The 17,586-nt window shown below is 45.8% G+C and overlaps 1 protein-coding gene across 1 annotated transcript; it reads right to left on the reverse strand.

Annotated features, from left to right (window-relative positions):
* Positions 1 to 169: 169 nt before the first annotated feature.
* Prss35 (serine protease 35) lies at positions 170 to 15,009 on the reverse strand. Its single transcript, XM_075965070.1, has 2 exons — positions 14,840 to 15,009; positions 170 to 2,995 (listed from the first exon to the last, which is right to left on the reverse strand). The coding sequence occupies exon 2, from the start codon at positions 2,974 to 2,976 to the stop codon at positions 1,738 to 1,740; it is 1,239 nt and encodes a 412-aa protein (XP_075821185.1). The 5' UTR covers positions 2,977 to 2,995; positions 14,840 to 15,009; the 3' UTR covers positions 170 to 1,737.
* Positions 15,010 to 17,586: the final 2,577 nt, after the last annotated feature.

A 17,586-nucleotide genomic window follows, 5' to 3' on the forward strand; every position in this document is an offset into this window, starting at 1 on the left:
TGGGTCTGCTTTTCAGCATACGCTCTCTGCTACTGGAAGCAATGGGAGACTGCCTCGCAGGGAGGGGAGTACTAAAGACAATACCTCCTACTTAGATGCTAGTTAACTATCTTCCTAAGAACCCTTTAACTACAAACACAGTCAGACATTTTATTTTTTTAATTTTATTGAACTATTCTTAACAACTCACATTTTAAAAGAATGTCAGATATCTTGAGCACCATTTAGAAAATCGCTATGCTAACCCGAATGAAGATACTCATTTGCATGCTAATCAAGAGTACAACAGAAGACAGAGCTAGGAAATAACATTGACTCTTATTTTGTAGTGTTTATTAGGACACCGCCAAAAGAAAAAAAATTTTTACCCTGGGAGTAAATTGAGTGTGTCATGAGAGAAACATATGTGGCCTTAGACATTGCCAAAAAGAACAGAACAAAGATTGGGTCCTGGATTACTAAATTTTAGAGTACACTTGAGCATATCATCAGAAATGTTTAAGCGTAATGCCCTGGCCTAACGTCTGGATAACGTCTGGATTCGCCACATACCTGTTTGCTCATGAGGTGTGTCCTGAGTGTCTGTTCTGTATTCTGCTCTAGGTGGTCACTACCTGCTTAATGCTACTTAGGAGGCAGAGTGACGATGCTACCTTGGTCCCTAATAAGAACCATCAGAACTTTCTTTGCTATCTCAGGACTTGGGGAAAAAAAGAAAAGAGACTTCAAAAATTTGAAAAAGACTTCAAATTGCTTGCTTTAAAAATATAGCACCTGATACACAGTAGACAGTTTCAACACAGCAGGGCAGGGTGTTCAAGGGGGATGGGTCAGAGCTTGCGAAATGGCTGCTCGGCATTCCTCGAAAACTTCCTAGCTTGAGAATTAGTTAAATAAAATCTTGAGATCTTAAAGTGTCTCAGCTTTCAGGTTGGCAGTGCTGGCGCACATCTTTGATCCCAGAACTTGTGAGGCAGAGGCAGGCAGATCTCTGTGAGTTCGAGGCCAGCCTGGTCTACAGAGCTAGTTCCAGGCCGCTAGGGCTACACAGAGAAACCCTGTCTCGAAAAATCAAAAAGATAAAAAGTGTCTCTGCTCTAAAGTTGGTTCATTGCAGAGAACAAAGTGTTTCTCCAATTTGACAGATAAATTGATGCTGGGTTGATTTTTTTTAAGTCACAATTAATAGTTTTGTTTATAAAGCTCACTGATTCTTTGGTTTGTAATTTTTATGTTTTTATCTGTAGTTCTTAAAATAAGTTTCTCAGTACCAAGAAAAAACACATACATTAAGGGAGCAACAGAATGACTCCACCTCAGAGTACTGCAAACCAAACCTTGTCACCTCTAATTCTAATCGTGTTACTATGAATCTTCATATTCCAGGTGGCTCTTCTTAGAGTAGGCCTCTAAGAGCAAGCTCATTGAGAAGTCATATTACAGTTCTGGCCTGACATTTTAAAGAGTGTCTACTTTCAAAAAAGGCCCAAGTAAACAAATGGTTTCCCCGCAGACGAAACTTTTACCACCACATGAAGAGTATATATTTGCCGCTGAAGTGTCATCTAGGTTTGTTATCTGTACCTTAAACATTCTAGCTGTGAGAAAGAACCCCTAATTTTGATAAAGGAAGTCTGTAAAACCGCTGGCACAAGTCCAAGCATACCCTATGAGTGCTCTCTGAAGGAAAGCTGGCTTTCTCTGGGATTCAGCATATGCATGAACTCCGTGTTTTCCTCAGCCATAAGTACAGTTGGCTGCATTTCCGTGGATCCAGAGGCAAATCTGGGCGTACTTGAGCGGAGTGATGCGCACGGCCACGTTAAAGTCCTTCTGAACCCCGTGTGCATCCACCCACTGGTGGCCTGAGTAGACCGCGATGATCTTGCGCTTCCAGGTTTTTTTGCCTGGCTCTTTGAGCCTCAGGTAGATCCCAGAGCCCGTGGAGCCTGCCTCAGCATCGCAGTACTGGTAGAGGAGGTCATTGGATTCCTCAGAAACGCTGCAAAAACGATACACCAACTGGTCTTCCCTGTCGTTGTCAAACCCGGAGAAGTGAATCCGGCCCCCTGGCAGCTTGCTGATGGTGGGGCTCACTCCTAGCTCCATATGCTGCTGTTTGTGTGCTCGCTTCAATTCCAGGAGCGCATAGTCGTAGTCCAAGTCCGGGTCCCCACTCTCTCCTCTCGCCCAGCCTTTGGGGATGTGGGTGCTCTTGACGCGGGTCCACTGGAAGGAGGGTCTCCCTTGGGTGACCTTGGGACCTCGCCGGGACCCTTTTCCCTGTCTTTGGGTGGCACTCTCCTGAGGATGCTCCTGATCACTGTGACTTTGGCCACCATGCTCTGCTTCTCTCCGGCCCCTCTTGGAGCCTCTGCGTTTCTTGCGTCCTCCTTTGTTTCTCATCTTCAGCACTCCCACCCTGAGCTTTTTACTGCCTTTGATATAGTCCTTCCCGTCGTGGACACAGTGGGCAGCCGTGAGCACATGCTTGGGGGAGACGAAGGCGCCGCTGCAGCCAGTGGACAGCTTCACCGCTGTATTAAAAGGGAAATTGGTCAAAAACCTTTTGTCCAAGATGGTGAACCTGCTGTCCGTACCGTACACCTGCCTCCTTCTCCTACGGTGTGATCCTTTTATGCTGCTGTTTTGAGTGGGCTCTGGGACCAGATCTTGAACTTTCACTCTCGTTAAGGTCCGGGTGCCGTTCTCAAAGACCGTCTCATAGGAAAGGGAGTCTTCGAGTTGGGAAAGGCTGGGAGCCGGGAGCTCTTCCTGACATTCGATGCCGCACACTGTGGTCCCCTTCACCCCAGCATCTGCCTGGAACGCGGGGCTGGCGAGATGGACAGTTCTCTCGCTCACAACCCGGGGTATTCTGCTCAGGTGCCAGGAAAAATCTGATTCTGTTTCAGACCCATCCGAGAGGGTCCATACAGAGATGAACATTATCAACCAGAATAACGTATTTTCCATCTTGTTCTTCTGGTTTGCCCTTTAATAACATGAAAAGGAAAGAGTGGTTTTGTGATCTCTTTTAAATGTTACTTCCCTCTTTGCTTATGCTTTAGGTCCTCAGTGTGCCTCCAGCATGAGTAGATCCCACCTTAGACCTTCTGGAGAGCAGATCAACATTCTGCTAAGTGGACCCGTAACAGACATTCAAAATCAGCAAGTATTTTCTCACCCAGCTCTCCCTGTCAACTGTATAGATCCCTCTTCCCCTCGCCACCTGCTTCCCCAGATAGCTCAGGATGGGACAGAGTGGGTTCTGTTGAGAGGTCTCAGCCCCACAACCCCCCCCCCCCGATGTTTATTTCTTCATTGCTTATAGAGACAGAAGCAGCACCCTGTAGTTTCTTCTGGTACTTAACTCTTTAAAAGCAGGGTCATAAATTCTTAACGTCTAAAAAGTAAATAACTATCAGAGTTTGGAAACTTTCACTGAAGTACAGAATTTCCCTGGTCCAGGGTTTGCAGAAGGAACTGATGTGTAAGTGTGCATCAGACAGATGATGCTACCAAGCAGTACAGAGTTAGAGACAGTTGAGTTTATATGCTGGTCACCTGCTCTGATTTTATATATGTATACACACCCACACACACAATGAACACTAGACACATACACACACAACACACACATATAACATATACACATACAGACACACATATACAACACACATAACATATACACATACAGACACACACAACACACACATATAACATATACACACACACACACACAGCACATATATAAACGCACAGAGGGAAGGGGAAAGGGGCCCGGGACTGGAGCCGAACCTAGGGCTCCATGCACGCTGGGCAAGCATCTACTATTTCTGCTGCTTTTACTTTTCATTTTGAGATTGTCTCAACTGCACAAATTGACCTTGCTTGAACTTTCTCTGTCACCCAAGCTGGCTGTGACCTTTGATGTGTGCATCTCAGTTTCCTGAGTAGCTGGGATTTAGGCCTTTGTCACCAGGCCTGGCCACTCCTTTGATTTCTCTCCTTTAGAATATCTTTTATTTATTTGTTGACAATTCATTTTTTTATTCATTGACAGTGTCATACACACAGACTGTGTATCTTAACCGTACCTAGCACTAAGGAGCCCCCCCCGCACTGCCCCAACACCTCCCCGCACACCTTCCTGTTGTGTACCTAGCACTAAGGAGCCCCCCCAACACCTCCCCGTCACACCTTCCTGTTGTGTACCTAGCACTAAGGAGCCCCCTCACACACTGCCCCAACACCTCCCCGCACACCTTCCTGTTGTGTACCTAGCACTAAGGAGCCCCCCCCCCGCACTGCCCCAACACCTCCCCGCACACCTTCCTGTTGTCGCCTTTATTTTTGTAACACTAAGTCCAAGCAGGACTGTCTGCTGGGATGGCGACTGTCACTGCTGCCTGGCGTTTGGCAGCCCGTGTGTAGGTAACCACAACTGTGTGGGTTCCTTTGGTTTTTACAGACTCCATTGCCCTGAAGAGAAAACATACAGTGATGAGTACCTTATGCTGAAGTAAGAAATATGTCCTAGACACTTTTTAAATAAAGTTTTGTGTGGAACCACCATTTATACAAAAGTTCTTTCAGGCTGGAATTTTATGTGAAAATTGTTTCAGAATTTGTGGAGCATAGACGATGGTTCTTGATTTACCACTTGGAGAACGTGATGCTAAAATACTGTGGTCATCTTCATCATGGCTCTCATCCTCTAAGCTTTCCTGTCACTAAATATATTTAAAGTTGCCAATGTGTGGTACGATTCCCCTCTATTGTTTGCACAGTCTCCTCGTCTCCAGGTGCACTGCATGTAAGCACGTAAACATATGTACTTAATAGGGCTGAGGCTCACGGGCAACAGCTTGCGGCATTCCTTGGAGCCATTCTGAACCTCTCTGTTTGTTTGTTTGAGACAAGGTTTTGCTGCGTAGCTGTGGCTTGCCTGGAACTTGCTACGCAGACCAGGCTGGCCTCAAACTTACAAAGATCTGCCTTCCTCTGCCTACCTAGTACTGTGATTAAAGGTGTGTGTTACCATGTTCTGCTCAAGAGAGTTTTCAGATTTGAGATACAACTATTTTTTTTTCCATTCTGCTGGTGCTCGGAATTGAACTCAGATCTTAGCACATGCTAGGCAAACGTCCTATCACTGAGCCCATTTAAAATTGTATTGGAGATAAGATCTCACTTTGTAGCCCAGGATTACTTTGAAGTCATAATCTTTCTGCCTCAGCCAAACAAGAGACGTGGATGATAGGCATGTGCCCCCAGGCCCAACTACAAATTTCTTGAAAGTTGCTTTTGAAAGTTAGCCCGTAATGACCACTATCCATTATGCACTTAGTACGGCTGTATCAAAGACTGATAGTCATCAGTAGCCACGGCAGGATACATGAAATCTTTGCAACTTTTGACATGTGATTATCTACGCTGTAATAACCAACAGGCATTCTTAGGCAAAATCCAAGCTAACACTCCATCCATCCTATGGAATTCTTTCCCAGCTAGGTTTTTTTTTTTTCTTTTCTCATGCTTTTAGTTGTTGTGGAATATTAATTTAAGATGTGTTGCACTCGTTTATGCTGTGGAATATTTGTTTAGTGATGCAAAGACGTGTTACCTTTGTTGGATTCAATAAAATTAAACTGGGTTCAGGAGGCTGAGTCAGCAGCCAGCTGGCAGGAAGTGGTAAGGAGGAACCATGTGAAGTTAGGGTTCTTAAGCAGGGGTCGAGCTGACAGATGCCCTGTTTTGGGGGAGACGTGAGCTACGAGAGAAGGTTAGCTACTGGCAGTGATCGAGCCGCTGCCTGAGGGAACAGAATTCCCACCCGGCTGCAGCCAGTGAGGCTGAACCACTGCTGGTAGCTGCAGAGTTGCAATTAATAAAAAAACAACGTTTAGTCTTACAACTCTTAAGCTCGTTGGGGATAAGAGAGATGGGATGAAAAGGTCAGGTGCTAACTGACAGGCAGATGTCACCGCACCGATTACTGAACTGCAGTATCAAGCTGTGTGTCCCCTTTGCCTCCCAGACTTTGAGAAGAGGCTCCTAGAATTCACCTGTATTTAATTGCAGTTTGATGGCTCCTTTCCCATACAGACTTTGAACTCTATTATCTGAATCGAGGGTCCCGGCCAATACTTTTGAAAATTCCAAACCTGTCTGTCACTTCTAAATCATATTGTGTAACAGCCCCAGTCAGGAGCACGCAGGCATGTCTTTCACAGTGAGTGGATGCTTAGGGAAACGTCCTCCACAGTCACTGATGTGACTTAGCAGTCACTTCAGACAGTGTTCACTGGGCCAGTGCAGTGCTACCTGGGGGTTTGTTAACAAACTTGACTATTGAACTTCCTTTGTTGGAGGAGAGCACTGATTTAGAAGTAATTCTGGGGCTATCTTTAGCCAATAAGGAGATTCTCTTCAAGGTTTTCAACACAGACTGAAGACACGGCTCAGCCCTAGATGCCCACACTGTACTTGAGGACCCAAGTTCAGTTCCCAGCGCTTGCAGCTCACAACCACCGGCAACTCCAGCTCCAGAGGAATCTGACGCCATTGGCCTCCATAAGCACTGAACTCAAGTGCACAAACCCCATCAACCCCCGCATAAATTAAAATAAATATTTTTTGAAAAAAATCTTTTCGCTGTCCCTCTTCTGAAGAGGTAACTACTGTCTCTCCTCCCCATCTCTCTCCCTCTCTCTTTCTGCCTCTCTCTCTCTTCTCCCCCCTTTCCCCTTAGCGCTTCCCTTTCCCCTCCATAAGCCACTAAATTAACTATACCAAAACTCTCAAAAAAAAATGTTTTCAACAAGAGACGTGGCTGAACAGGAGGGGGAAAATGAGAAAGCAAGTTTTTGTGGGCAGACATCTATGAGAATCCGCGAAGAAGGAAACCTATTGTGGTGTTCCCATCTGCTGTCTTTATGGTGACTGTGGGCATTCCCCAAAGAGTTCTTGTCTGTCTTTTTAACCTTTCAAACGTGGCCTTAAGCTAAGCACCACCCCAATGTGTCTTCCGTCTCTCCTTCTTAAACTGTTATCTTAAACTGTTCCGTCATGTGTTTGCCTTGCAGTACTCTCCGACATGAGTATTTACAGGTCCCCAAATGACCATGCTCCTTTTGTTTGAGGAGTGCATTGTTTTGGAATCAAATCCCATGATCTTGCTCACTGTAGCTAATAAAGTCTTTCTCCACTCCTTACAAAATAAAAAATAAAAACCCCACAAACTAATTACCAGAGCCCAGCACACACCCACTGTTAGAATGTCTCCTAGGGGGCGCTGGAGAGATGGTTCAATACTTAAGAGCAAGTGTTGCTCTTGCAGAGGACCCAGGTTGAGTTCCCAGCTCCAACATGGTGGATCCTAACAGTCTAGGATTCCAGCTCCAGGGGATCTGATGCCCTCTTCTGGCTTCCTCAGCTACCAGACATGCCTATGGTACACATACAGGCCAAACACTCATACACATAGAACAAATCTGAAAAGAAGAGCTGTAGGGCTTCTCAGATAACTATGTTTTAACCGGATTTCCGGATGCTTTTGAGATTCCGTGAAATCTGAGTGACACTGAAGCCGTTGGGGACCTGACATCAGAGACTCTTTCCAGGTCTGATGGCTCAACTGTGCTCCAGATAGCTTTGCCTTCATCTATGTGTAAAAAAATAAACTTAATTCTGACTCTACTCTTTTACTGTATTTGCAACCACTATTGTCAAATGGCTTACAGTTCATTAAGAAGAAACATGACTTATTTATGCTTATATCATATACGTCTGAATCACTTAACTCAGTAGGAGGCTTGTGTGAATGCCTCCTGTATCCCACACCATGAACCATGGGATGGTATCATTTTTCCAGCTCTGTTGGGAGCATCTCTGCAGTCCACCCACTGGAATAGAAACCATGCCCAAGGGCAGAGCCTTGCAATATGACCTTCAAATCACGGTAATAAGAGGGCCTTTGCTTTAGTTAGCTCATCTAATCTGGGCTGTAATTTAAAGTTGGACAGATGTCTAAGAACACTTCCTTTTGGAAAATCTAAGTTTTCTTTATGGTAAAATGTCAAGGAAAATGATATCTCTGATTGATAAAGCCACCCACAATCCAGTGGATAGGGCTACATACACCCATCATCCAGAAAACCTAACTCGATGACCTAGGAAACACGGTCCCAGTTGGAAAGGCAGCTTTTTCCCCCATGCCTGTGCCCACACCTTCCTTTTCCCTAGCTCCTATTATAATAGTGATAGAATGCTGACAGTGTCCAGGAGCCTTGCTTGGATTGGGGCTTCAGGTCCCAGGTTTGGATAATAAAAGGAGATTGCAATTATTGCCCTCCACTGTGAGTCAGCATATATGTAGTTGATCGCGGGATGGATTCTAGGGGCAGCAGAAAGGACTTAGGTAAGAATCTAACCCGTGTGGATGTACCTGCTTTTCTAATAGAGATGGCTACACAGCATTGCAAGGAATGACTTACTTCTACCACCATTTATTATCTGTTCTTAGAAGTGGGGCTTGACGGTAGTGCTTCGAATACGTGTGTATCTATGCCAGTATAATGGGCATAAGGTCAGGTCGAGAATTGTCCATCTTTTTTTTCTCCTATTAGGTGTATGAACTTAGGTGTTTTATTAGCTCTCCTCTTGTGCACAGTGGGGACCGTAGTAAGTTCTATTTTACAGTACTGTGTTGGAACTAAATGAGGTGATATGTGCAAAGAATTACCACTCTGCTCAGAGCACGGTAAGCGGTGATACATGTGTTATTTTAAAAAGTGTTATTCTACTCTAAAATCAATTATTGGCCAACATTAAAGAATATGTGGTTTCAGCCAGGTGGTGGTGGCGCACACCTTTAATCCCAGCACTTGGGAGGAAGAGGCAGGTGGATCTCTGTGAGTTGGAGGACAGCCTGGTCTGCAACAGCTAGTTTTAGGAAAGGCACCAAAAGCTACAGAGAAACCCTGTGGGGGGCAGGGGATACATAGCTTCTTACTTTTGAGAGAGAGTCTCATGTAGCCCAGACTGGCTTCAAAATTGAGAGAGGGTGACCTCGAACTTGTGATCCTCTGTCCATCTTCTGAGTGGTAGGATCATAGATCTACATCACCATACTGAGTTTATTAGATGCCAAGGATCAAACCCAGGGCTTCATGTGTGCTAGGTGAGCGTTCTACCAAGTGCTCCTCAGCTCCCAAAACACATTATTTCAAGAGTCTGTTTTTTGTTGTTGTTGTTGTTGTTGTTTTGTTTTTAGAGACAGGGTTTCTCTGTAGCTTTGGAGCCTATCCTGGAACTAGCTCTTGCAGACAAGGCCGGCCTCGAACTCACAGAGAACCTCTGCCTGCCTCTGCCTCCCAAGTGCCGGGATTAAAGGCGTGCACCACCACTTCCTGGCTCCTTTTTTAAACCATTAATGATCCCTGTACCTCTCAATACCACTGTCTGCTTTTATACACCCTCATTTCCTCTTTCACCTGTGTAGTAAGGATTGACTATCCAGGAGCCACCGTGGCCCCGCCTAGGCACTCTGAATAACTACAGACAGAAGTGACCCTTAAGCCGGGGGTCCCAGGGGAGCAGAGGAGCATTACTGGTGGTCGTAAACTATGAGGAAGCATCAAGACGATGAGATGTGTTCTGGAGAATACCTGTACAAACTTGCATGGCCATTGTGAACTTGGTGACATGCGGAGAAGACTAATGGCTGCTGTATGAAGTTTTGCTCAAGGCTACTACAGTCACTTACAGACGTCCCTGGCTGGCAAGAGCCCCAAGTGATGCAATATTTACAAGATATGAATCATTTCACAGTGGTGGGACAATAAGAGTGTCAATGGCATAACAGAGATGAACAGCAGAGACCGGGGTTTTTAATGTCCATAGGGACAGGGGACTTCAAAATCAAATTAACTTGTGCTTTTCTTAAGGGTACCTCATCTTTGCATTTTCCATACAGTTTTGAGAGAACCCAGTGTATGTGTGTGCGCATGCGCACCCACAGTGAACACTCAGCAAACGTCTGCAGTTACCATTATTGCCTGACATCAGAGGTCAAAAATTGAAGGAGCTGGGCCTGGCAGCTCACAGCTGTAATCTCAGCCTTTGGGAGGCAGAGACAAGAGGATTATCAGATCTAGGCTAGCTTGGACTCCGTAGTGAATGAGACTCTTGTCCTGGCAGAGTAGGGGGGCTGATGTGGTATCTGCAGTGTAGCCTCAGCTACTAGGGAGGCTACAGCAGGAGACGCGATCTTAACAGTTCCAGACCAGCCTGGACCACAGAGACACCGCATCTTCTATAGAAACAAAAGGAAAACCTCAACAGATATTTGTAAGACGTTTCCTATACTTCTCATGTCCCCTGTGGTGTGCAAGCACTGGTCTCGTGACTCAGCACTTCCTGAGGACCTGCAGCTGTTCTCCTCACGTGATAATGGGAACAAAGAACCATGCGCGTGTGATTAAGACAAGGGTTTTCAGATGAGGGGATTAACAGGCGTGTCAGATGAATCCACTGCGACCACAGGGCCTTAGAAAGAGGAGGCAGGATAGAGCTGTGGAGATGGAAACAGAGATTGAAATGAGGTGAGGTCTGGACCTCAGGATGAGGGTGGTCTCTAGAAGATGCTGAGGGTAAGCAAGCAGAGGAGTTAACAAGAACACAGTCCTGCTGACCGGCTTCTGAGCTCCAGGCATGTCAGATTAATCATTTTGTGTGATTTTAACTGTGGAAGGTTTGGTAATTTACTAGAACAAAAATGGGAAGGCAGAGGGTTTGGGAGCTAGCACTCATTAAAGTGCTTGCCATGCAAGCATTGGTGTCTGTTTGGTGTCTAGCACCTGCTGAAAAAAGCTGGTGTGGGCACGTGTGTGTGATCTGAGTGTGGGCACACGTGTGTGTGATCTGAATGTGGGCACGTGTGTGTGTGGTCTGAGTGTGGGCACGCACGTGTGTGATCTGAGTGTGGGCACATGTGTGTGATCTGAGTGTGGGCACACACGTGTGTGATCTGAGAGTATGGGCACATGCGTGTGTGGTCTGAGTGTGGGCATGCGCTTGTGTGATCTGAGAGTATGGGCACGTGCGTGTGTGGTCTGAGTGTGGGCATGCGCTTGTGTGATCTGAGTGCTAGGGGAGGTGGAGACTTGGGGTTGCTGGAACTCATTGGCTGCCCACCTTGTCCTGATCCTAGTGAGAGATCCCACTCAAAAAATGAGGTGGACAGTTTCTAGGCTGAGCATGGTGGCACCCACCTTCAACTTCAGCACTTGAGAGTGCCAGCCCAGCCAGAGCTACTGAGTGAGACCCAGTTTCATTTAAAAAAAAAAAAAGGAAGGAAGGAAGAAAGAAAGAAAGAAAGAAGGAAGGAAGAGAGAAAGAAAAAGGAAAGAAAAGGGGGAAAATCAACAAAAAAAATTACTTGGTGTTGGAGTGATGACTCAGTGGTTAAGAATGTTTGCTGCTCTTGCAAAAGACCTGGGTTCAGTCTGGCATCTCACACTGCCTGTACACTCCAGCTCCATGACATCCTCTTCTGGCCTCTGCACACACCTGAACACAATGGATGTCACACACACAGACGCATGCATGCGCGCACACATGCGCACACACGCGCACACACACACGCATGCATGCATGCACACACATACACACACATATAAATAAACATAAGTTAGATGACAGCTTCTGAGGGGTAACACCCAAGACTGGCCTCTGTTCTCCACACGCACATGCTTGCACTAGAAAACACATGTGCACCAGCCCACATAAATACATTCCCACCATACTGAAATAGAAATAAGAACTTACTGCATGTATAAAGAAGAGAATAAAGTTTTTTAAATTGTCTTCCCTGGATGTTTATTGGAAAATAATGGGAAGCAGTATGAAGTTGGGGGGATTCGTTTCAAGGGCCCTAAACATTAATTATAAAAATTATGAAAAAACAGGCATTCAATTTTAGAGATGAAAACAGAATATCATAAAAGTTGTATAGTAATAACTAGTATTCATAGAGACAAATCTGAACAGTACAGATACTTTTCTATTTAATCGTAATATCTCTGAAAGTTTTCTTGTCTATTGAGTGGTCTCTGAGTTCCTAAGATCTAGATTTGCTCACAAGTAGATCATGATCAAGAGTACACAAGAGGTTGACTCATCAATGACCCTCAGAAAACTCCATCCCTAGTCCTGGGGAGCAGGACCTTGCTGGCTATCTCTGTTGTCACCACTAGATGGCGAACCAAGCCCGCCACTCTTGCTTCACTCAGCTGTGAATCAGACTTGGCCTATAAGCATGAGAGATGGAGGGGGCATCACTGGTTCCCAATATACTAAATACTTGTCACATATGGAACTTATCACACTTAGAAAGCCCACCTCCAGGTTCTAGAGCCCATCCCGACGAGCCGAGGTCGGATCACGCTGTCCACAGCCAGAAAAATTTCTGGCAGGTGCTTTTCCAAAAACAGCGCTGGTGCCAGCACACTCCCACCACGGCCTACAGCATTGCTGAACCGTCCACCAAACGTGCTGTGATTTATTTCAACACGAAAGAAAGCCATGAACCTGCCAAATATTTCCATATGTTTATCAAACACTTGATAATCCATTACTGAGGCTAAGCTCTCCACCAAGTCTACGCTGAGAATAAACGGTTGGAGAGTTCATTGACAATGTGCCAATTGCTATTCAAAATACCACATACCATAGCCCTATTTTCAAGCTCAGCTTCGGGAGTGGAGACAAGAGCAATGTCTGCTTTAAAAGTTTGGCAGTCCTTGAGGGAAAGGAGGACGGTAAAGTTACACAGTTGATTATTTTACAGTAACCCACAACTTCTGCTTCTCATCACAATAAAAACCAAAGCCTCCCTTTTTTTCTGCTATTTTTCCAGAATATGTACATCTCAATTTATAAAATGGCTTGCTGTGTGTAAATTAAATTTGGGGTGAATGGTTTTAAGGTAGCCCCAAGGGAGCAGCTCTCTGCTAGGGCCTTCATTTGCTGGTGTATAAAGTGCTCTGGGCATGGCTCTTGATGTCTGCTTTTTTAAGTTGGACTTTCAGAAAAGAATAGTTAGTAGATGCATTATATTTGATAGTCACAGAGTATTTTGCTAATCACACATCACTCTTAGCTGAAGGAAATTTTAATTTTTTTATTTTAAAATCATGACGTCACGATTTGTGAACTGCTAACTGGATGTTGGTCTTTCCTAACGTCTCTACTTCAGATTTCCCATCTGTAATATCAAAGGTGACGTACCTCTGGCCTCCGAATTCTTGTATCTGGTCCCACTGTTAAAAAGCAATGTATTTGTTGAATGTTGGGGTATTCTGGGCCCAGAAAGAAAAGCAATCTACTCACTAGAGAAAGTTAACCCACACTGGCGACTTCGCGTGGAATGAGCCAAGCACAGTGTCTCATTTTCAAATGTGTGCAAGAGAAACGTGGAGGAAATCTACACGGAGCCTTCTCACAAGGAAGGGTCATCTCTAAAATGAAATTCCACGCGTGGTTTGATTGGCACTTTCTAGCCCAGCTCTCTTTCTTGGCTGGGGTTTTAACATTCTCTCTTCTAAATCATAGACCAGATCTTAAACACAATTCTCCAGTCAGCAAGTTGTGACTTTTATAATCCTCTGCAGACACAAATGGACTTGGGCATAAGCAGGGGGTGGCGTGGGGTGTGGGTATTTCAGAAGCCAGGAAAGTTAATAATATGGGGAGGAAGGGACTTGCTGTATCAGGCAGCATCTCTCTCTCTCCCTCCCTCCCTCTCTCCCTCCCTCCCTCCGTGTGTGTGTGTGTGTGTGTGTGTGTGTGTGTGTATTTGGTTCATGTGAGTAAGTGCAGGCATGCCCTGTAGAGGTCAGAGGACAATCTTGAGTGTGACGATATGCCAGGCTAGCCCACTAGAAGCGTGCATGGGAGCTCTCCTGTCTTCTCCTCCCATCTCCTACAGGAGTAACAGAACCCTCTGGCTTTATGTGGGTTCTGGGGATCTGAATTCAGATCCTCGCGCTTGAGGGCAAGCCCTTCACACGTTGAACCATCTCCCCAGCCCCAACTACTACTTTCCAAGTTGAAGAGAGTGTGGGAGTCAGATCAACCAGGCTGGGAGATACTGCAGCTTTTCCAGAACTCTATCATAGAAAGTCTCTAGATCACACACACACACACACACACACACACACACACACACACACACACACACACCTCACAGAGACAAAAGAAAACTTTAGTTTTCATGTGCCCATCACTCAGCTTTGGTAAGTCTCACTACTTGCCCCTTTTTAAAATCCACTCACCGGACAGGAGGGGCTGGGACTTTAAAGCCAGCCCCAGATCTCCACAGCTCCAGATCTCCACTTCCTCTCACCCCCTCATCCCACTGTCCATGTTACTGCGGGAAGAGGAGAGAGGGAGATAGAGGAAGAGTGGGGCAGACAGGCAGAGAGAGAGAGGCTCTAGCTTTGACGGAACTTTGCAAAGAGACAAATTTCTCCCCAGGAAAGGTTTTTACACCTTTTCCAATGACATCTGTTAATAATCACAAAAATAAAGAGGGTCCCCCTCTGGTACTGCTTAAGCGGAAAGCATTCCTTTAGTAGTCCAATGCAAACATCACTCCTCTGATATTAACCTTGTAGTGGCCAGCACTCACTCAGAAAGGAAGGGTGGTTGATCCCAAGAAGGCAGCCTAAGCGTGATCCCTTCTTCAGTGCCTATGTTCCTCTCCTGGGTCCCGCCTTGTTCGGGAGTGGTACAGGTTCTGGAGTGTCCTATGCCAGGAGTTCATCCTTACCTGTGAAGTTTATTGTATTCTCCAGTCCCAGAGCACTGCCCAGCAAGGATCGGGTGGATGCAGACGCTGGTGAAGGAATGTGCCAGGAGCCTAGTGGGCAGCAGAGTGCAGGGTCGGCTCAGCTCAGCGGAGCTCTCCCGAGGCCGGCGGGGATCGGGCAAGAGTGGTGCTGCTATGTTGAGTGGCTGGAGATGGGAGGGGAAGGGGCGATGACGCTGGCTTGAAGGGGAGGGGTGGGCGGATCCTGCATACACGCCCCTGCATCCCTGCAGAGCACTGATGTTTAACTAGAAAAACCTCTAAATGAGTTCACAAAAGATGTAGGCACCCGGGGCACATTTTAACTAATGTTTAAAAAACAAAGCAACAAAAACCCAGGGAGGAGGAGCCGCCAGCTGGTCATACAGGCCTGTAAACCTAGCACAATGAGAGACAGAGGGATCAGCAGTTCAAGGCCAGCCGTAGCTTCACAGAGAGTTTGAGGCTAGTATAGTTACACAAGACCGTATCCAGAAAAACAGATTATCATCATCTGAAGAAGATACTAAGATACGTGGAAGAGAGGTGCAAACTACCTTTGTCTTCCTATGGGTATCCAGTTCTTTTCTATCCCTAGCCAATCCCGACAGGGACTTTGCTTTCCTGAATGAACGCCTCAACCAATTCAGTCTGTACCAGCGCCAAGGGAGCAAAGGTTGCCTCCAACCCAAGAGTCTGTGAATGAGCCCAAAGGCAGAGGTGAGGAGCCTATGCTGAGATGCTGGGAGGTCCAGAGAGCATCCTGTGCAGCCTCTGGGAGTTCCCTTCTGTAGCTTCTACTTAGGCCAGGTTCTTACCATCACCACCAACTACCACCCCATCCCCCATCCCCCACTCCTTACCCCCCCACCCCCCAACTCCCCTCTTAACAAAACTTTCAGCATATTCTTTCTGTCTGCTCTTTTTTTATTCTCTCCTCGGAGTAGGTGATATGGAATTCCCCTCTGTATGCTGTGAATACCATTGGTTAATAAAGAAATTGCTTTGAGCCTATAGCAGAGCAGGGCAGAACAGAGCTAGGAGGGGAAAACTAAACTGAATGCTGGGAGAAAGAAAGCGGAGTCGGAGAGAAGCCATGGATATACTGCCAGAGATAGATATGCTGAAACTTTGCTGGTAAACCACAGCCACATGGTGATACACAGATTAATGGGTTAGTTTAAGATGTAAGAGTTAGCCAATAAGAAACTTAAGCTATTGGCCAAATAGTATTGCAAATAATATGGTTTCTGTATGATTATTTCAGGTCTGAGCTGCTGGGCAGTTGGGAAATGAACTAGCAGTCTCCTACTACAGGTAGGCACTTTTTTGGGTGCAGATTGTTTGTGGAAAGGAGCTTTGTTTTTCTGCTTTTACCAGGAAGCAGGTCTGGGGCAAGAGTTGGTTGTATGAAGCATTTGTATATAAATGCCCAAAACTCAAGGTTCCATCCTCAGGGTGCGTTTACCCCAACTACACCCTACACACACACACACACACACGCAGACACACAGACACAGACACACAAGAAAAAAGAAAGAAAAGGGGAAAAAACTACTTTGGTCTAGTCTGACCCTCATAGCAGCCAGAAAACCAAATAAGCTCACAGATCTAGCCTATAGGGTAACAATTGATTCTTGGTACTCTATTTACTTGTTTATGTATTGTTCAAGGGGTACATTTTTGCCATGGCACATGGGTGGAGACCAAATGACAACTTATGTGTATTGCGGGGGGGGGGGCGGGTTATCTGTTTCATTCCACCATGTGGGTCTGGGAGATAGAATTCAGGTCATCAGGCTTGGTGAGAAATGTTTTCTATCTGTTGGGTGACATCATGGCAGCCCCATTGTGAGTGTGTGTGTGTGTGTGTGTGTGTGTGTGTGTGTGTGTGTGTAATATCACTGCAAGGATGTATGGATGAACGTCAGAGGACAGTTTGTAGGAGTTGTGTAGGTCCTAGAGACAGAACGGTTCTCAGGCTTGGTGGCAAGTGCTTTTACCTTCTGAGCCACATCACAGCCTGGTAAAACGTGAATCTTTAATGGATTGCTAAATTTCTCAGATTTCCAGGTACCTTTTAAACAGAATGAGATCATAACATACTGCTGTTTCCTTTTTCTTACTTAGCATTGTCTTATAGGCTTTGACCCACATAGGAATTTCTTATCTGCATTCATACATTAGTTCGGAAGCTCTCAGCAATCAGATCATGGTATGGCTCTTTAAATCATCCCTGTTTTCTGTGGAGCTCAGCATGGGGGCTGATGGTTGAACTGAACATCTTTCCTAGTTAAATGTAGTGCAGGCAAGTCACGGAAGAAGCCCCGAAAAGAGAGCAGGGATCCTGTCTGATGCTAAAGGGCTGTGCTCACTGGGCCCCTGACCTCCTCACCTCCAGACTAAGAAGGTTGAGCTGCATTTATCAGCTCTCAAGCATCTGGGGCAGGAGTGTGTTCTGTCTCAATCCATTAATCCACAGGGTCTGTCTCTTTCCTTCACTGGGCATCCCTACCACCATCCCACAAAAGCAGACTTCAAGAACTCTCACATGCTCTGGTCCCTCCCTGAGCTTTACCCCGGCCTGTGTACCCATGTGTGAGGTTTTCTATTTACTTCTTCTGTGGCTTCAGGGTTGTAGCTTCTCACACTTTGCTGGCCTACGCTAGTCTGTCAAGTTTCCTTCCCACCTAGTGTGGACAGTTCATATGCCTGTATCTAACAATATC

Source organism: Microtus pennsylvanicus, chromosome 3 (genome assembly GCF_037038515.1).
Source record: "Microtus pennsylvanicus isolate mMicPen1 chromosome 3, mMicPen1.hap1, whole genome shotgun sequence".
NCBI classification, from domain to species: Eukaryota; Metazoa; Chordata; class Mammalia; order Rodentia; family Cricetidae; genus Microtus; species Microtus pennsylvanicus.